Source organism: Epinephelus lanceolatus, chromosome 9 (genome assembly GCF_041903045.1).
Source record: "Epinephelus lanceolatus isolate andai-2023 chromosome 9, ASM4190304v1, whole genome shotgun sequence".
Lineage (NCBI taxonomy): Eukaryota > Metazoa > Chordata > Actinopteri > Perciformes > Serranidae > Epinephelus > Epinephelus lanceolatus.
In genome coordinates, this window is record NC_135742.1 from 4,939,061 (window position 1) to 4,960,286 (window position 21,226).

The 21,226-nt window shown below is 40.6% G+C and overlaps 1 protein-coding gene across 1 annotated transcript in view; it reads left to right on the forward strand.

The window, feature by feature from the left end:
• fras1 (Fraser extracellular matrix complex subunit 1) overlaps nt 1-21,226 on the forward strand; it is a 411,473-nt gene that overhangs the window by 157,235 nt on the left and 233,012 nt on the right. The window contains exons 10-11 of the mRNA XM_078170455.1: nt 1,098-1,187; nt 4,777-4,924. Of these exons, the coding sequence (XP_078026581.1) occupies nt 1,098-1,187; nt 4,777-4,924 (238 nt within the window). The remainder of the gene's footprint in view (nt 1-1,097; nt 1,188-4,776; nt 4,925-21,226) is intronic.

Here is a 21,226-nt window from a genome sequence, read left to right on the forward strand (position 1 = left end):
GTGGATATATCAATATCGGTGTCAATATTGGTCAAATGAGTTGTTACATATCAGCATATCGGATATCTGCAAAAAATTCCAGCATCCCTACATCCAAACGTGGCACAAATGTTTTGATCTTGGCGGCCCCCCACAAATAAATGAATGTGTGGGAAACTCTGGTACACATGAACACATGACTCTCTCTATGCTAGTGGTTCCCAACTGGTGGGTTGCGGTCCAAAAGGGGGTCACAGGCCCATTCTGAATGGACTGCAAGTGACTTGAACACGTGTGGAATTTGTAAAAAGACACACTTTATTTTGAAATACAGTAACTTTCCAGCACAGAGCTTTTATTTTGAAGTGCCCTTTTCTGCTGTAGAGTGAGTGACTAACCAACAACTTAACAGAGACAGCTAACTAGCTCGATGACATGATCTTCTAAGGGGAAATCTGGACCCTGTGGCTGAACCAGTTGGGAACCACTGCTCTAAACTTTTAATTTTTCATCTTAAACCTTGAGTGCTTGAGACTTTCTGTCCTCTTCTGTTTAAAAAAAATCAGGTTTTTAATTGCTTTATGCCATTTCTCTCAGTTTGAAGACGACATCAAAAAGTTTTATTGTTGCCAACTTCAAGTCATGCCTTGCTCTGTTAATACTGAAGATGCCATTTCTCAAATGTGATGATGTTTTGTATCTTGGCAAGTAATTGCACTGCGACGTATTACAACTGAAGCGTTTGAAATTAATAATAATGAATGTGCATTTTCAGTTAAGTTTTTCTGACTGAAATGAACTGAATTTAAATTGAACAGAAAAGATAACTGGAATAAGTTCAGATAACCGAAAGGAGGAAAAACAAAGTCAAGTGTGATGAACGGAGTTAGAAAATTACCAGTTTGAATTAGATGTTACACAACCACTGCTTCTGATGATTTATTGTGTTAATGTGAAACAAAATTTGTCTCAAGTTTCTGATTATAAAGCTGCAGTAAGTGGAGTAAAGTCTGGTGTTCTTACACTGTGGCTCTATCAGCTCCTCTTGCACTGTGTTCTGCCTCATGGTGATTTTCTCTGTGGTTTTAAATCTAAATATATATATTTCTGTTTTTTAGGGATCAGAGGTCATTCATCCGCCGGGGAAGTGCTGCCCAGAGTGTTCCTCTGTGAAACCCTCCTGTCTGTACAGGGGGGAATCCTACAAGGTGTGTTTCATCTGACTTTTAGTGTGTTTGCACATAAGCATGAGAGGAAAATTGCAAAATCAGGCGAGAAATCCAAACTGTGTGGGAGAGACAAAGACACCACAGGGCTTCTGTAAACTCTCTATTCTCAAAAGTAAAAAAGAAAGCAAGTGGCATAAAGTCTCACTGCAGAGGGGGCTGCTACACAAACAACCAAATACATCAATATTTGGCTGGCTCTAAATATATAAGTACAAACACTGGGAATTTAAGTAAATGTGTATTTTAGGGGAGAGCTATCAGATTACTTTGGGCTGTTAAACCCGTAACAAGAAACTGTCTTATTATTCTGGTGTCAGCTTCATTATTCATAGGCTAGTCCTGGAAACCCAGAATGCAAAGGCTTTAATTTTTGACATTTTCAGCCAAGAAGGAATGCTCATTAAATGCTGCAGGATGGTCAGCCAAGGTCGAGGCTGGGAGCGCGTGTAGAGAGAGCTGTTATCCTTTTCCAATAGATTTTTCTTTGTCTCCCGGAGGAATCCATTTTAACAGCAGTAAACAAAGATATATGCTGCATACTTATTCTGCACCTACACACATCAACACGCGCATTTCTTCACTCACGCTTACAGTTCGCCTGTGAGGTTGAAAGAGCAGGTTTGTGACTAGATTATTACTGGTTTAACTTCCCGAGTGACAAAAAGAATCACAGAGGGGGAAAGTTAATGAGCAAGAATAATAACCTATGTTTATGCACATTAACAAGCTATTTCAAGCAGATGAAAAGAAATTATTACAGTGTTCACTTGTCTGTTTCAAACTTGATTGCCTCGAATGAGAAAATCGTTAAAGTTGTATTAGTAGATAATGAAATTCAGGTTGTTGTAGTTTATTAAAGGTATACGTGCAGGATTGGCCAGCTAAGGTATATCTACACAGCACTGAAACTTGGCTCCTCCCTCCCCCATTTGTTGTAATAGAGAAGCTGATACTTTAGCAAGCTGAGCTCACCACTGGCACTGACATCATCGTCACATCCATGTCAAGTACAAAGCCAACTCCAGATCCACTCTCATTTTGGAACAAGCTTTTTTTTTAGCTTGCTGTTTTGCCTTGCCAAATTTGCGTGCTTTTTTTGCGCTGTGTCCGCGATTTTTGTACCTTCTTCTTGAGGCATTTTCGGACCAGACAGTTCTGGGGACACCCTGAGAGGAACTGGCCACTGGTGAGCTCCCCAGAGAACTACATACCCTCAAGGGTTTGCATAGGCATGGCATCTATTGCACGTCTGTCCGTCCTGGAAGAGGGATCCCTCTCTGTTGCTCTTCCTGAGGTTTCCACCATTTTTTCCCTGTTAAAGGGGTTTTCTCAGGGAGTTGTTCCTTATCCGCTGTGAGGGTCCAAAGGACAGACAGATGTTGTGTGCTGTAAAGCCCTCTGAGGAAGATTGTGATTTGAGATATTGGGCTTTATAAATAAAATTGAATTGAATTCATACCACCATCAAGAATGCTGAAGTAACATATTGCAAGCTGGCTGGCGGTTGTAATAGCACCCTCACTTTCACTTTGACGAGTCAAAATGGTGTTGTATTTTCACCATCCCATATATGCCCAGTAGAACCTGGACATCACCGTCAGGCCATTATTCTGTGTTTTCTTTTTTTTTCTTCTTTTCATTACGAGCTCTTGTTGCATTTTGTATTGTCCATTGTTGACTGTTTTTTTTAAAATGGTGTTTTCTGTTGCTGCATTGGCTGTGTTCGACCAATTACCAAACAGCTATGTCACTCATGGTTCCTGTTGTGCTGGAAGAGTACCTACTCTAAGGCCTTGTTTACACGGATACCGATACAAATAAAAATGGATTTTTATTTATCCCGTTCAAAAAAAAAAAATTGGGGTTTACAAGATCAGTTTTGAAAATGATATCCCTGCTGCAATTAGCATGCCAGGCCAGTAGAAGAACGCTCTGCGCATGCACAGTGATTTGTTTTCCTCTTGGGGATAAAAACAATGATAAACTACATTTTAACCTTATGTAGCATAGTTAGCAGCTATGCACTTTCTAATGCTGGGCACAGCAGATGTCTTTGTGCACAGGTGTAGCGGTGATGTTGATGCAGCAGTGCTAAGTTCATTTGTAAGCTTGTAAGTAGTCCCAAAAGTGCTTACAAAACGTAAACAACCGCCATTGTTGTTGTGGTTACCGGGCGCCTAATGGGCATGCACAAACTGGGTTGCAACGTCATCGTTTTCCAAAATCTCCATTTATCCTGTTTACAAATATACGTAACCGTATAAACAGGCCCTAAAAAAAGGCAGCTAAAAAAGTCCATCGGAATGGCGTTCTAAATGCTATGATAAGGCCCACACAACAAAAAGTTAAAAAGAAATAATTTTGTATGAGTTTATACATTATGTTTTTTGGAAAACCATGCATAGTATGCCTTTAAGAAATGTTAAAACATGCTATTTCCATTATTTACTGTAAATATATCTGAGGATTTATTAGTAACCTGCTAATTATAATAATTCAATATTACTGTGGACAAGAAAATGCTTTATTTTGAAGTTGCAAGGAAATAACCTGCCAGTGCTGTGCTCTTCTTTGTGAACCTGCAGCGTGTTGGTGAGCAAAAATGTTCAGTTTGAACGACACCATTTCGGTCATTATTTGAAGCCAGCACACAACACGTGCATATGTTTGTGTGACTGTGATAAAGCATACTGAAGCTGACCTGCTATAAATGAGTTAGCCGTATGTTTCTTTCGCTCAGTTGTTCAATAGATGATAGTTGCGGTTCACTGATGTTAAAATCTGCTGAGTCTGGGCTACTCAGTATATTCTCTGGAAGATTATAGGACCAGTGCGGTTGTGTAAGGTGACCTCATGTCCCTCAGCTGTTACACAACGGTGCAGGTTAACCATTTCAGATGAGAACACAGAAACTGAAGACTGCAGATTTCTTCCCTCTGTCTCTCAGGGCTGCAGGTTTTGTGCTCCTGAAATAAGATCCTTGGATTCAAGTGGTTTGTGAATGGAGGTCCTGCTATAAAAAGTAAGCTCATGACGCCTGTTAGGTTTCTGTCAGTTAGAAAAGTTTTGATTCTGATCTGAAGCGTTCGTCCTTGTCTGTGAGCTTTGACCTGCCACCACGTTTTTTGGGAAGACGTCTACATGATTTATGAAACCATTTCACTTTTTGGCGTTAAATCAGTTTTTCTGTGACTGACGTTTCTGCTGCTTGACTGACTGTCTGTCCTCCGTGGGGCCTCTGTCAGTTGAATTCTGCTTTGAAAGTGTATTTAAGAGTCGTGACTGTCAGGCTTCCTTTATAACTGACACATGCGGATTATTAGCATTCAGCTTAGCGCCAGGTCTGCGTGGCTTCCTTTTTGATTGTGATTCAGCTTCCTCAAAGTGAAAATCCTCTGTTGTTTAGTGCTTTCGACAATCTGTCCATCCCCTGTCCAGATATTTGCCACAGTTGCACTTTGAGAATAATAACATCAGCCTCTGCATTCACCAGGTTCAGGTCTAATAAACTGTTTCCCCTCTCTCTGCTCTGCTTTCATCCCCCGTCTCTTTTCCTTTCTTCTTTCAGGACCTGGCTCGATGGACTGATAGCAGGTGCCGGGAGTGTGAGTGCCGTGATGCCCAGGTGACTTGTTATCTGCGCTCCTGCCCCACCTGCCCGCCGGGCACCCTGGCTGTCACCCAGGAGGGCCGATGCTGCCCCGAGTGTCGCCACGGTACGTTGCTGCAAAGGATGCTGAGAGTGTGTGGTGTGTCTGTAACATTCTTCTGCTCTCCTTTTTATATCTCCCTCTGTGACAGTGCACATATAAAGAAGGATTCATTGTGTTGCTGTCAGTAGGCGACTTAAGCAGGTCAAAGTCCGTCTTTTATTTCACATAGACCTGTTTATGGTTTTCATGTAAACCGCATAGATGAAGATTTCTAAGGCTTCATGAATCAACTTCAATCTTAAACTGTCACACTCTTAAATCTTTGATATTCAGATATCCCAAGAGTTATTTTAGGATGAAGTTCTTATTCACTTTTTAATTGTATGCACTTCTCATTTACCACAACACCCTGAAAACATCCTGTTCAATCACATCGTGTTTTGTAGCTGCATTTGCATCTAAGTGTATTTTCCGCCACTGTGGGTGTAGATGTTGGTATCTCTGCCTTTTCTTTGATTGATTTCTTCCTGCATGATTGTTTGTTGTCGGTACACCTGGGATTTACGAATGAGGTCTTTTCTCTTTGATTCTCTGGGATTTAACACAAAAATGTCAATCCACTGTTTTGAGGGAAATAACTGCATGTGAAAATATCTAACAGCATCCATTAGATATGAAAAATACACCTCCAGAACATGTCTAATAATGTGAGTCAGGGTGTTTTTGCACAGATTGTTCCCTTTAAAGTGACTCAACATAAAGCAGGGATCTGTGTCAATTTTATTTTTCCATTGCAAGACTAGGCAAGTGGGTCAGAAATCTACTTGCCTGAAGTCGATTTTTACCTGCCTCAATACAAATTGTTTCTTGTATTAGGAGTTATTACATAACAACAAAGACTAAAGTTAATTATCATGAAAAATAACAAAGGTTTTTACGCCTTGCTCTCAAACTTGCGGCCAGTGGTGGACAAAGTACACAACTCTCCTGGTCAAACTCCAATACAAGTGAAAGTTACAGAGTCAAATTATTACTTGAGTTAAAGTGCTGAAGTACTTCACGCACACACACAACACCGGGTCCTGAATCCACAGCTAAAGTAAAAATGCTGTGTAAAAATATTTCTAACAGTGTACATTTGTCATTTGACCAAACATGGCACAGAAACTGCAACGACTGCAAGCACAGACAGTTTTGTTTAAATATTTAGAATCAGAAATATTTTATTGATCCTTGAGGGGAAATTATGATTCGTTACAATTGCTCTGATGTGAAGAATAGAGGATTATAAGAAGTAAGAACGAGAGTATGGAATAAAAGTGTGTAAATATAAAGCCACTAAAAAATAAAGTTGAAATGAAATGCGCATTAAAATCAAAATAAAATGTGCCTTATGCTACTGTGTTTAACACATATCAGAATAAAATATATATTGTCACTGCGAAGGTTGTAAGTGTGAAGATTTACCTACAGTATATACATCAGTAGAGTAAAACAATACAATTAGAGAAACATAACATTAAGTACAGTTATGTGTATTGTATGTTTGAATTGATATTGTTTACAGACCTCGACATACTTGACGCGAATTTTTGTAGGTCGTGATGAAATTTTTGCGTGGTAAACAGAGCAAATATTCAAAATGATACAAATCATTCTTCATCTCAGAAACTTCAAACGTGGACCATAGGTGATCTGGTGGGGAATCTTCATCTCCATCTGCAGCCGTAGCCATAGTAACACCACATAACCAAGTACAGCCGCCTGCTGATGACCTCTTTCCTCTACCCATCTCTTCTGATGAGCTGCCCAGTCTAAGTAGCACATAAGACCAAGAAAGTGGATCATATCACTCCAGTTCTGAGGTCTTTACACTGGCTTCCTGTCCGTCAGAGCATCGACTTCAAAATACTACTGTTGGTTTACAAAGCACTGAATGGTTTAGGTCTTCTGCTACGCTATGAACCATCCAGACTTCTCCGGTCTTCTGGGATGCAAGATCACAGTTTATGGACTTTTGCATTTTAGAAGAGTAAAAAGAAAATCATCCACTAACTTCAAATCAACTGTAACAAGTAACCAGAGCCTTCATAGAAATGTAGTGGAGTCAAAGTAATATGTTTCCAGAAAATAAAATCAAGTAAAGTACAAATACAGTACAAACTGCTTGTGACAAGCTGGGCTATACTGATCCCCAAATTCCACCAGATGTGTGTTGGTTGCGTCTGCGCTCCGGAACGGCAGCGGAGCCGATACTTTTCAATTCCAGTCAGTGTGTGAGCTTCCACTGGCCCCGTCACAGCTGTGGCGCTCTGGAGCCCTCCGCAACAGATACGCAGGACTTCTATTTTTGCCAGATGCCGGAGCACAACACAGCAATTCAGCACAGAAAAACAAAATAAAACATCTGGTTAATTTTCAAAATAAAATACACAGTGTTTACGGCGGATCATATTTCCCTGCACTACACATTGAAAATGTCATAATGAGTGGAGGCAGGCCTGAAGTCAACAGGTCAGAGGTTTCCAGACGTCATTTCACCCTGTTGACACCATGGACGAGGAGATGTCAATCATGGAGGTGCACCGAGATGTCTTCCTACTACTCCTCTGGTTTTGTGGTTCTGTTTATAGAAACTACATCTTGTTATATCGCGCGATTATGCCTGAATTCGCGAGATCTTGTGGGTCCTTGTGACTCCCGCTGCTGGGTGGAGCTGCACCGCTCCGCGCAGCAAACGCAGCTGGTGGGTGTTGACGGATGGCGGAGCATGCAGCGGATAACCAGTGCAGCCGTTCTGATATGGACACACATCAAGTGGAATTCCGGCATGAGTCTCGCCCACGCTCTTTAACACCACCCAAGTAAACTCCTGTTTACAGGATAACTGAAATCCTCACCTGCACTTCAGCTCATAAACTTTGTCTTTACCTGCCGCCATTTTCTCACAAGTGCCCAATGTCTCCATAGAGATGAGGGTGAGGCGAGATGGCTCACTCCTTAGCTACCTCTATCATCAGCTCTGGAGAAAAGGCAGCACTTAATTTGTCTTTACCACTTGCCCAATGGGGCGAGAGAGTTGCTAGACTTAATAGCCTGACGTGTAATTTTACTTGCCTTGAGCAATTGGGAAATCCTTATTGTTGAACCCTAAAAAGAAGCAATAAACTGGTCACTTGAATCCCTGAGTGATGAAAGTTATAAATCGGAAACATGCACCCTTATAGAACATTTTCCTGATCGAGACACTTCTGAAATATCCTCCAGTGTTGAAGAAGACTGTGACCGTACTGCTCGATGTTAATTGGTGCGTCCTTTATGCTATGCCTCCTGCTCTCGTCTATTACTGTAAAGCATGCTGCTCTATCAAGGTGCTGCCAGTATTTAAATAAACTTTAGCTGCTTGCTAAAAATACTGAATATGTAAATGAGAAGCTGGTTGGATAATTAAAGGCGAGAGGAGGGGGGGAGGGAGGAGGCTCATAAACACAGTGAGAGTTTATAGATATGCAAGGCAGTCAGAGGACAAACTCCAACTCGTCCTTGGGGAGGTGGGCAGCCCCGGCCAAGCTGCTCTGTATGTTTCATGCCGTCGCCTGAGGACAGAGACTGGATCAGTCACACAGAGTCAATATAAACTATCCTCAGTCTATCACTGCTTTTAACTTTGGCTTTAATTCAAGCCTTTATTCGTACCCTTCTTCATATTTACATTCAGTCCTACACAATAATATCAGCGCTAAGTCTGAACTAAGCAGGCAGTGGGGATGTGCTTTGAATCTCCGGGTCCGTTTTGTTGTTTGAAGGGGGTGTTTTTCTCAATTTTTTCAAATAAAGAAAGCATCATTTGAAGTTGAGATATTTCCTGTGTAGTTTTGAAAGAGCAGAATGGTACAATAGTTTGAAAAAAAAAAAATGAGCTGAAAACTTTGTGAACACTCTGCTGCTCCTCACCTCCCTGGGGCCTGAAGTTCCATGAAATGAAAAATGACTTTCACTTTGTTGGCCAATTTTCCATGGAAGGATATATATATATATATATATATATATATATATATATATATATATATCCATTTAACAATTAATGAGTGCAAAAAGTGCTCTTAGTATGATATGGCGTAATGGTGTAATGGTGACCTCAGTCCTAGTAGGTGCAAATGAATTATTTTAATTACCTTACTCCGTTCCCTTCAACCTGTTTCAACAGGAAATAACACAAATTAAGAAATTAAAATGCCCTCAGAGACATTAAATTATGTCTTTAAGGTAATTTCCTTCTGTAACCCACACAGTCACATCACAGCACGTCTGTTTCACCCCCTCCTTTAAAAAGAAAGGCTGATCCATTTGTCTTATTGACTGAAAATGGGCACAGAGACTGTCGGCAATTATAACTAAACAAACATATGTTAATTTCTCAAATACCCCAACAGGCAATTAAACAGTGAGACAGCATTGTTAAGATTTATGAAGACTTATAATTAAGTTTGGCTGCATGAATGAATAATTACAGTAGGGGAAGGGAGGCATGTACAAATGGACTGTTTGAGACAACAATAGTTTTATGAGGTTGGATTGTAGGAGGTTGTTTTGTTCACGTTTAGCTCGGGTGTGCTCGGCATCCCCTCGACAGTCTTCTTGCTCTCTTAGGTTTCACTGTTTGGAGCATTTCTCCTCAGCAGCATATTAAAATGTCTAAAAAGTAAAAACACTGTATATTCTCAGGCAGTCTAATTAATCCAGGTAAACAACAGGGGAAACCTATAAAGTGTAATATCCTGAAGTAGCCAGATGTTTTCACCTCTGATGGCCCTGTGTGCAGTCAGTAGAAAACAGATTTCCTCTGAAAGTTATGTTTAATTCAAAAGATTAACAAAACACCACATTGGTTATTAATGATATTCGTCTTGTGCGGTGGCCTTGCTGTTTCATTTGTTTAATTTCCAGCTCATTTAGTTCATGTGCAGGTATTTTGTTCTGGTGATGGCAGGTTTAGAGTCCCAAAGCTGAATTTAGTGAGGTGTTCTTGTGGTGCAGCAAAAACTAAGAGTCTGGATGCTTCATTTCCTCCATCTCCTGTTATACTAGAAGTCCCAGTTAACACAACTAATATTTAAACATGACAACAATGGTCCCGTAACCATAAACAATGTGCTTTTCAACACATTCTCACTCCCAGCTCATTATATATTGCTGCTTGGTCAGTGGACTTTCACATCTACATATTAGGTGCTAGGTATCCTGGGTGCATCTGTTGTTGCCGGTCTAGAACTAGAGCTTAGATTAGGCCCAAAAAATCCAGCCCGACCCCATCCGAGCCCGTGCATGTTCTGTCCGAGCCCGGCCCCCGATACAAACGTGGACATTGAAGGCTGACTCATGTCTTTCTTTCCATGGCAAGCCTTCGTCATGTGCCTCTTAAGTGTCGAGGTCCCCGTCTTTTTGCTGTCATGTACCAGCATCGTGCTACACTCGACGAAACCGACACACACGTTGTCACCATCGACAACTCACATGTGCGCGGCCAGTGGCGCCGTCAACCCTAACCCCCTAACCCCCCCAAGGTGTGATAAGTAGTTGGTTCGATATCCTAGGTCTATTATGAGGAGCCCGACCCGTCCAAGCCCGAGGATAGTGGCGGGAAATTAAGGCCCGACCCGGCCCACGGGTTTGGCCGGGTCCGCGTTTGGTTCGGGCTCGGGCAGAGGATCAAAGCTCTATCTAGAAGACAGTGTACAGTTTCTGCTCATTAGATGCATTCAGTGTTTTTCAAAATAAACTTACAACATTTATTTACATTTATTTCATTGAGCAACAAATGTATGTGGTTAGGTTTAGAAAAAAAAACATGATGATTTGGCTCTACATTCATACAGGAAGCAAACAGTGGGCTCCTGGGTGAAAGTCCAGTGTTGTTGGACCCATCCACCAACCTTCCTGCCGACCATTCTTAGTCCTTAAATGACATTGTTTGCCTGTGTTTAAAACTGACGACATCCAGTGACGTTATTAACTGACACCACCTGATGGTATAACATACTGCCACAAAAGGATACCTGTGTTTTGTCAGTGTCTGATGCTGAAATCAATGACCGAGCAGCAGTATTTGACAACTTCAGTATAAGAACAGGTTGGGGTTTTAGTCATTATGCATAGATAAGTCAGGATGATCTCTTTACATCAGAGCGACTGTAACGAATCACAATTTCCTCTCTGGGATATTTCTGATTCTGATTCTGATGACTAAAACCAAAATAGATGCTGCATCATTTGTTGTGTCAGAGATCATGGTAATGTTGTCGGTATTTCAATCAGGAGACACTCGTCCAGAGTGAAAAGAATATTTATTTACGTGTGCATGTAAGAATGAGATATATGAAAAGTCTTTGCCTCCATCGTGATGGCATATATTCTTTAGGAGAGTGGTGAAGGGTGTAGATGCTGGTGATGGTAGTGGTGGTGGTGGTGATGAGATGAGTGATGATGAGCTGGATGTGAACAGGAGTGGGCTTTTGATGAGCTGGTCCTGGGCTCTGGATGTTATGACAGGAGGTGAATATGGTGGAGGATGGCGTGATGATTCTGCCTGATTTAAACTTTGACAGTAGCAACATGATTGGTGGAGATATTGTGGCGCAGTTTGATTAGTTAACTAGAAGAGCAAGCACCCATAATCAGCTGATTACAGGAGGTAGCAGGAATGGGATGGAGAGAATTGTGAATGAAGGAAGCATTAAGGAAGTCTTCCTAATTGAATTTACATTGTGCTTAATTTGAAAAAAAATATTTGGTTGTCCTTTATGCCCGGGCCACACTGCCTGCATGAGCAGCCGATTTGCATTGTGGAATCTCTTGTGCTTTTTGTTTTTAGTGCCTGTGACAGGTTAGAGCGGCCACACTGCCCATGTGAGCAGCGCTGCTCAGGTGTGGAACAGCTAGAGAATAAGAGTCTCACCTATTTTTTCTGCATGACGAGTTGTTTTCAGCAAAAGTAGACTGTGAAAATGATCTTTTGATAATCACACTGGCATTATACCACCTTTCACTACAGTTTCAATGACATGAAGAACATATATTAATTTCTGAAACTCAGTCTTTCCTGTTTTTGTTTCAAAATAAAAGCCCTCTGATAAATTTTCAGTGGACAGAATCCCTGCATTTATTAACACAAGGTTTTTTATTGTGATATATTTGCATGACCGTGTTGCAGACAATGCGGTGGATTGCACGGCTCCATAAAAGACCAGAGTACCGGCTTTCTATTTGTGGAAAACCGTAGTTTATAGCAGCTCTGCAGCAGCACCGCAGCAGCAACACTGTCTGTGTGAACACTGTGACCTTATGAGTTGCAGCAGTTCAGCAAGGTTGCGGTCTTGCACTGCTCACACAGGCAGTGTGGCCTAGGCGTTAGTCTTCAACAGTGGTAAGGCAATTAAGGTAGTTAAGGTAATTTGATTTTAGAGAAAGTGGAAAGTAACTACGTACATTTACTGAAGTACTGTACTTGTGTATTTTCATTTCATGCTACTACTTTTTATTCGGTTGCATTTATTTGACAGCGAAGGTAATTTTTCAGATATAAGTCTGTGATAGGGGTCAGGGTATAAAACACAGTACATTGTTAAGGATGAAACAACTGATTGTTTGATAAGAACAGTTTCTTTTTAAGTTTCAGATGTCTGTGAGTTGTTACCTGTTCCACCAAACTGACATTTCCCCTCCAAACTTCTCAAATGGTTTCAAGATTTCAAGATTACATGTCACAACTTTTTGTTTCCCGTCTTCCCTCCCCCATTAATCATTGCTTAGATCTATCTGGTGACCTTTTAGAAAAGGGGGCCCAACTCCCACTAGACTAAACCACTTACTTTCAGATTTTTTAATCTTTACTTTTTCCCTCAGGCCTGCAGAGAACACCTGTGTGCTTTTCGATTAGTCTTTTTTTATTTTGTATCTTTCCTTCGGCTTAAAACACATTCAAGAATCTTCTCCCTAACTCTTTGCAGAAAAGTTCATGCTGTTTACCTTCAAACTTTTCTTTCTCTTTTATTTATTTCTCACTCTATTTGCCTCTTTCTCTCTTCTGTCTTTATCAACTCCCTCTCCTCTCTGTCTGTCTCTATGTACTGCACACTGTATATACATATATGTTTATATATAGGTGTAAAAATGATGTTGGAGAGAAACATGTCGGAGATGGAAATAGAAGGCATCATTTACACCGTCTCGATACATCCTGTTCGTCCTGTACACGTGTTCCCTGTTAATAAGTGTGTTATAGAGAGGTTAAGTACAGTGTGGAGAAACTGTCTGTCTGGGTGAATACATGGTCTAATTGTGTTTTACTGTACATACATTCACAGTGATTATCACGTGTGAATAATTCAAACATGTTTGTGTGATTTCACATTATGCTGCACTTGCACCTGTCATCACCTCACAACTTGTGTGTGTTAATGGATGTATGTGTGCACAATAATGGTTTTAACACCCCACATTATGCATACATGCATGCTTGGATGATTTAAACATGATTTACCCACTTCACTTTACATTTATGTATCGACGCAGGGCCGTGTGTTTTCACTCTGCATTAGTTTGTCCGCCTGGCCGTGAATTTACCAACTGTGTTTAGTTTGCAGCTAAAATTAGAAAAAAAAAAAAAAAAACATCCACTCTTTGCCTTTTTCTTTTATAACCTGAACCTTAAATCTTCCGTTAAGCCTATTAATCATGGCTGTCTGTAGGCCCAGAGGTCAGCAGCCTCTCCTCTCATTGGGCAGTTCACACCCGAGGGCCGTAGCCAGGAGTCATGCTGCGTTTAGGTCTTGTGGGAATAGCTGTAGATGTGAGCCTTCTGCTTGCACATACAGTTCATCTCTGCCAGAGTGTGACCCAAATTAGTCTTGATACGATATATAGACAGTAGTCATATTGTACTAATACATATATCAGTGTAATAGTAGATAAGGGACTTGAAGTATTGCATGTTTGATTCCACTTTATAGATAAGGTAAAATGTTTAATCAACTTTCTTAACTAAGGAAATGACTCCAGAGGCATCCTAATCCGACATTATATCGCACACGCACGAGAGAGAGATGTTTGGAGAAGAATGGAGTCATGTAAAGATGATGTTTTGACGAAAAAAAATTGACTGAATTTCTGCAGGATGCAATCATTACTCCCCCAGAGACCTCGCAACCTAATGTATCTTGGCATCTGGGAAAATACAGCTTTGTCACAGTGATTATTTGTGTCTGACACAAGCAACAGCTCTGGCAATAATACATCAAGTCTGACTCTAACAGCAGCTCAGAAAATGTGCAGATGTATTCATTTCCCCAACACTCAGAATGAAATCACAGAATAACAGTTGTATACAGCTCTGTTGTGTTGTTAAATGATGCGCCAAAAATGGATGTCTTAGGCAGACGTACTTAAATTCCTAATCTTTTAATTTGTATATACAGTACATTTATTTTGGAGGCAGTGGCTTGCCAGTGTTTACTTACAATCTGCCCTGCAAATGATTTATTTGTCTAATTGTGAGATTGAAGCTGTTTATTAGTTTTGGCATCATGTCGGTTACTTGGCTGCTGCACAGGAAGAAAGTGGTGCTACTTTCTGCATCTCAATTTATCTCCAAACCACAGCTATCAGATGAGCTACACAGTGGTGGAAGGTCGCTGATAACATTTACTCAAGTACTGGACTTAAGTACAGTTCTTTAGTTTTTTTTTGCGTATTCTGATTAACAGTACAAAAGATCATAAAGAAATAAATTATGATATGTAATTATAAGTTGAGATACTAAAAGACTAATGAACACATTAATGATGTAATCATTTTAATCAAATCATATCATATTTATTATTCTAAAATGGGCCGTTCTGCATTATAAGTACTTTTACTTTTGCTACTTTGAGTATATTTTGATGCTAATATTTGCTAATAGTATTTTTACTTTGGTAAGAATTTGAAAAGCATGACTTTTACTTGTACCAGACCACTGTGGTATTACTACTTGTACTTGTACAAGATCATCATTATACACTTACCGGCCACTTTATTAGGTACACCTTGCTAGTTCCGACATGGCATAGATTCAACAAGGTGCTGGAAACATTCCTCAGAGATTTTGGTCCATATTGACATGATAGCACATGATAGCAGACTGAGATCTGGTGACTGTGGAGGCCATTGGAGTACAGTGAACTCACTGTCATGTTTGAGATGATGTGAGCTTTGTGACATGGTGCGTTATCCTGCTGGAAGTAGCCATCAGAAGATGGGTACACTGTGGTCATAAAGGGATGGACACGGTCAGCAACAATACTCAGGTAGGCTGTGGTGTTTAAACCATGCTCAGTTGGTACTAAGAAAATCTCCCCCACACCATTACACCACCAGCAGCAGCAGCCTGAAGCGTTGATACAAGGCAGGATGGATCCATGCTTCCATCTGAATGTGGTTTTTCCAATCTTCTATTGTCCAGTTTTGGTGAGAAAACCTGTGTGAATTGTAGCCTCAGTTTCCTGTTGTTAGCTGACAGGAGTGGCATCTGGTGTGGTCTTCTGCTGCTGTAGCCCATCTGCTTCAAGGTTGGACAAGGTGTTGTTGCTTCAGAGATGCTCTTCTGCACACCTTGGTTGGAACCAGTGCTTATTTGACTTCCTGTTGCCTTTCTATCATCTTGAACCAGTCTGGCCATTCTCCTCTGACCTCTGGCATCAACAAGGCATTTTGGCTCACTGGATATTTTCTCTTTTTGGGACCATCCTCTGTAAACCCTAGAGATGGTTGTGCTGAAAATCCCAGTAAATACTCAGACCAGCCCGTCTGGCACCAACAACCATGCCACGATCAAAGTCACTTAAATCACCTTTCTTCATCATTCTGATGCTCCGTTTGAACTTCAGCAGCTCGTCTTCACCATGTCTACATGACTAAATGCATTGAGTTGCTGCCAGGGTATTAACTGATTAGCTTTTTGCGTTAAGGAACAGTTGAACAGGTGTACCTAATAAAATGGAGGGTGAGTGTATTTTCTACTTTCAACTATGAGCATCATGCTCTCTCCAAGAAGTAGTTTCATGAGTAACTCCCAAGTCTTTCTGTGAGGTCGGACTGTTTTTAGATTAACTATCAGTGTAGTTATCAGGAGGGATTCTAAGATGTTCGAGAAATTCAGGCCAAAACATCCTACAATGCGTGCATCTGTAACCAGATCCAGCACACGCTGTTTAGAGTGGAGCACATAGTTAAGTCTCTTAATCCCCTCACCATTATTTCATCAATTTTAATCAAAGTTTGGAGGAATTGAATGATTTTGTTCCTCTTTGAGGCTTTATTGTCTCAAATAAAGAGTTTCATGATTGAACATTTGGCAGCAGCCTGCATGGGTGAATTACTGAATGGTGCAGTGCCTTTTTAGTGGGAATCAGGGTGTGAAATTACCTTGAATTGGTAAATGTTGGCAGTGGTTGGTAAGTTGGCTTGGTCTCTGAGCGACTGTGGCAGGTAGCCAGTCTCAGTTGGAGGTCAAGCTGGTGCTAACAGTCAAATTGGCAGGTGCTTTTTTTTCTCCCTTATCCTTTTCTAATGATGCAGGATGCCAAGTGTTAACACATCTGCAGTTTTCCCACAGAAAAAAATTTCTCATCAGGTGTTTGTCATAATCAGGTGGAACTGTGCAGTTAATCGCGTCTGGATCCACACCTCTGGATCAGTTGTTTTCATACAACGCTGCTGTTAATCACAGCTGTAGTTTTTAATTTTGTGCTTCAGGGATTCTGGCTCACTATGCTTGTGAGGAAATTAAAGTACAGTGTGCGTGCGTCAAGGCAGTCGTCTGTAAACAACGGCTTGTAGCAAAGCGTGTGATTGTTGAACTTGTGCTGTAAATGTGTCTCTATCCTCAAGAGGAAAAAATCCAATTCTGGTTCGCTCCTCAGCTGTCAAAGCAAACATGAAATGATCTTGTAGCTATTCAGGTGGAGTTTTGCATTCAGATACACTCATTTGTTTCCACTGTTTAACATTCAGGAATGAATTGTTTGCAGAGAGAGCTCGGGACAGATGAGAGACCTCCACAGTGGATCCCAGAATATATACAGGAGATTGGTGCATTTCCGCTAGCTGACGCATTGGCCACAGCTGAATGGAGAGATAAACACTTGACTAATATATGTATTAGCCAATAAGCCCGTCAGTGGGCCGGAACATATAGCGCTAAAGTATCTTAATCTCCCAACTTTTCCACTCTACTTCCTCCCCCCCACACTCTCTTATTTTTGCACACAGGTCCAGTTTTTCTAAGTTAGAGAGAAGATGGCAGGATGAAGATGGCAGGATGAAAAGTAGGGTCAAAAAGTGAGCATGAGTGGCAGATGAAAAGAAAATGGATAAGAGGGAGAAAATGAAGCTGTAAAGGAGAAAGAAGACAGAGAAAGAAAATAACGAGAGGTGGTGGAGTGGGGAAAAAGAGAGATGGAGATACTTAGAACAGTATGTTCTGGCTTACTGACAGTCTTACTGGCCATTAAGGTTAAAGTCTCACCTCCATCTTTCTCATGTTCTCTTCCACTTCTGTTTTTTTTTTACCACCGTTTCCCCCTTACAGTCTCTCTAGTTTTTTCTCCTGTAAGTCTCCTTTTTTGTTCTGTTCTATTTTTCCTTCCCCTTCTCCTCATTAATCAGATCCCTCTGTCACATTTTTCCAAGCAGCGAGCACTGTATTTACTCTGTGCATTCACATAATGAATGGAGCAATCACACTGCAATCATGTGCAAGCAGCCACACATATTGTTTGACAAGAGGCTGCATGCATTTGCTTGTTCCACCATCCAGATATGACAATGTTATTGCTGTCAAACCCTGATTCTGTCACACCAGATGCTGACAGGGTTTTTGTGAGGGAGTTGTGGGAGTTTCCAAAATGACATTTTTAATTTGTGAGATGTATTTCAGATTTTGAAAAGCCAGTTAATTTCGGAAAGACCCCAGAGGATATCGGAGACTTTGGCGAGTGGGTCACTGTGCAGGATTGTGATGTTTTTCCTCCCAACTTGTTTCATACATTAATTGTATTTAAGGATGGATTTTAGCTGCTGTTCCCCGCAGTCAACTGGAGGAGAACAGACTGTTTACGCCCTCACAACTCTCCTTAGTTGGAAAATATAAAAACAACTTTAACAAACCCAGAAGGAATAATGTTTTTAGGTCACAAGTGCTCGGACTTAGTTATGGAAAGTCATGGAAAAGTTAATGCAATTCAAAAGAATCCCAACATTATGAGATGTTTACTCACAGTGTTCATGTTTATGTGTTTCATTTGACTCGACTTTTGACTTTTGAGTAAGATTTTGAATTCAGGACTTTCTTTAACAGTGCTTGTAAAAAGGAGTTTTTTTGTGCTATGTAGTACTGTTACTTTTACTTAAGAAAAATATCTGAGTACTGCACTGCTTGTAGGTTACTTCTTAATGAACGTATGTCAACACAGTATTTATTGCTAAGTGCAGTTTGCAGTAACTGTGCTGTAACAGTGAGCTTTTGTGGGCATTTTTATGTCTCCACGCTGGTGATAGCCGTGGCCGTTGGTATTATGGTTTTGGGTTGTCCATCTGTCTGTCTGTCTGTCTGTCCCATTCTCATGCACACAATGTCTCAAGAATGCCCTGAGGGAATTGCCTCAAATTTAGCACAAACGTCCACTTTGACTCAAGGATAAAGTTATGACATTTTGGTCATCATAATTCAAAGGTCAAGTTCACCGTGACCTTGTTTGGTCTCATTCTTTTGGACAAGATATAGCAAAAACGCCGTGAGATAATTTCTTAAAATTTAGCACTAACATCCACTTGGACTTCGAGATGAAGGTATTGTGTTTTGGTGGTCATAATTCAAAGGTCAAGGTCACCGTGATCTTGTTTGTGTCATGCTTTTGGACAAGATATATCAAGAACAACTTGAAGAGAATTTCTTCAAATTTAGCACTAACATCCACTTAGACTCAGGGATGAAGTGATTGTGTTTTGGTTGTCATAATTCAAAGTTCAAGGTCACTGTGACCTTGTTTGTCTCATTCTTGTAGAGACGATATATCAAGAACACCTTGAGAGAATTTCTTCAAATTTAGCACAAACATCCACTTGGACTCAGGGATGAAGTGATTGTGTTTTGGTTGTCATAATTCAAAGGTCAAGGTCACTGTGACCTTGTTTGTCTCATTCTTGTAGAGACGATATATCAAGAACACCTTGAAGAAAATTTCTTCAAATTTGGCACAAACATCCAGTTGGACTCGGGGGTGAAGTGTTTACGTTTCAGTGGTCACAGTTCAAAGATCTAGGTCACTGTGACCTCATTTGTCTTATTCTTGTGAACATGATATCTCAAGAACGCCTCGAAGGAATTTCTTTAAATTTGGTATAAACATTCACTTGGACTAAACAATGAACTCATTTGATTTTCATAGCCAGAGGTCAAAGGTCAAGGTCACTGTTACCTTGTTTGTCTCATTCTTGTGCATACGATGTATTAAGAACACCTTGAGAGAATTTCTTTAGATTTAACACAGACGTCCTCTTGGACTCAAGGATGTACTGATTACATTTTTGTGTTCAAAGGTCAATGTCACTGTGACCTTGCATCCATTTCATTCTTGTGAACACGATATCTTTAGAACGCCTTGAAGGAATTTGTCCAAGTTTGGCAGAAACCTTCACTTGGACTCAGTGGTGAACTGATTAGATTTTCGTGTTCAAAGGTCAATGTCACCATGACCTTGCATCCATCTCATTCTTATAAATATGATATCTCAGGAACACCTCAAGGGCATGTCTTAAAATTTGACACAACGTTCACTTTGACTCACAATAAACTGATTAGATTTTGGCGGTTTAAGGTCAAAGGTCAAGGTCAGTGTGACCTCATAAAACATGTTTTGGCTATAGATAGATAGATAGGTAGATAGATAGATACCAGTCCAGTGTATTGTCCAAGTACACACCCAGGTATTTGTGTGTTTGCATCACCTCAGTGTCCTCCCCTTGTATGTTGACTGGCCGAGGGCGGAGGGCTTAGACCTGGGCAGGCCCACGACCATCTCCTTCATCTTGGAAGTGTTTAAAAGAAGGCAGTTCTTCTCACTCCAGCAACTGAAGGCTCTCACCAGCTCCCTGTGCTCTGCTTCCTGCCCGTCCCTGATACATACCACAATAGCTGTGTCATCAGAGTATTTCTGGACACGGCAGGACTCAGACTGGTTTGCTATAGTGCAATAATTGTAGTTTTTTCTTGTTAAATTGTCAGGAGACTTTTCAAAACGTCGGAATGTGATTGATGTTTGTGCCTTTGTTTCTAAATATAGGCCTACTTTGTTTCTTAATTTACTCACATTTGTGGCACACAATCAGAGCTCTGGAGCAGGGTTAAGAATGGGGACATTGTCTTCCTGTAGAAGTAAAGCATAGCAACAGAAAAAATAAACAAGCATGGTTGAGACTGACACAGTTTTTTCTAAGTGGAGTTACAGAAATAACTGTCATAATAACAGTGAGTGAAATAATAGTTACTGTCAATAGCAGCTGTTCCCAGCAGGCCAGCATATAAGCAGCATTAAGGTGCTTTCCAGTTGCAGTAATCTATGATTTAGGTAATGAAGAAAATGTTTACACACCGGCTTACTCAGTGCATAATGACTTTAAAGTGCAGTTGTTCGACACATTAAAGAAACGAGCCTGTGCTCACAAGTTGTTGGTAAAATGTCGGACCAACTGGGAACCAGTGTGGGCAGGGGAAGCACTTAGACACCTCATCACAAAATGCACCAGTGGAGTTGTTGGCAGACAGTAGTGGATGTACTCAGAAACTCCCCACAGGGCATATTTTACACAGTGAAATTTCTCTAGCACCGCTGACACAGTCTGACTGTAAAGCCTAATGTAGTGGATGGAATTTGTTAAAAAAATTAATTTACTGTGTGTGTGTGTGTGTGTGTCTGTATGTGTGGTATTGCAAAAGTAAATCCGTCTGCCTCTGCTAACTGAGTTTCAGTGCAGAGCCAAATCTGATTGACAGAATTTGCATAAAATTAAATGTCAGAAAGTGTGTGTCACTGAGTAAGAGAGAGTGAAACTTCAAGTCTTCAAGTGCCATCAACAGTGTCTGTCCAGATGTATAGAATAAAATTAGCATGAAATTGAATGTGTGTGTGTGTGTGTGTGTGTGTGTGTGTGTGTGTGTGTTGTAGTTATGCATATTTTATCTTTTTTCTAGGGCTGTACCCAACTTTATACAAATATACTACGACTTGTTTTTTCCATGTAAAGTTATAAAGTTTGAATGAGGCCCAGCAG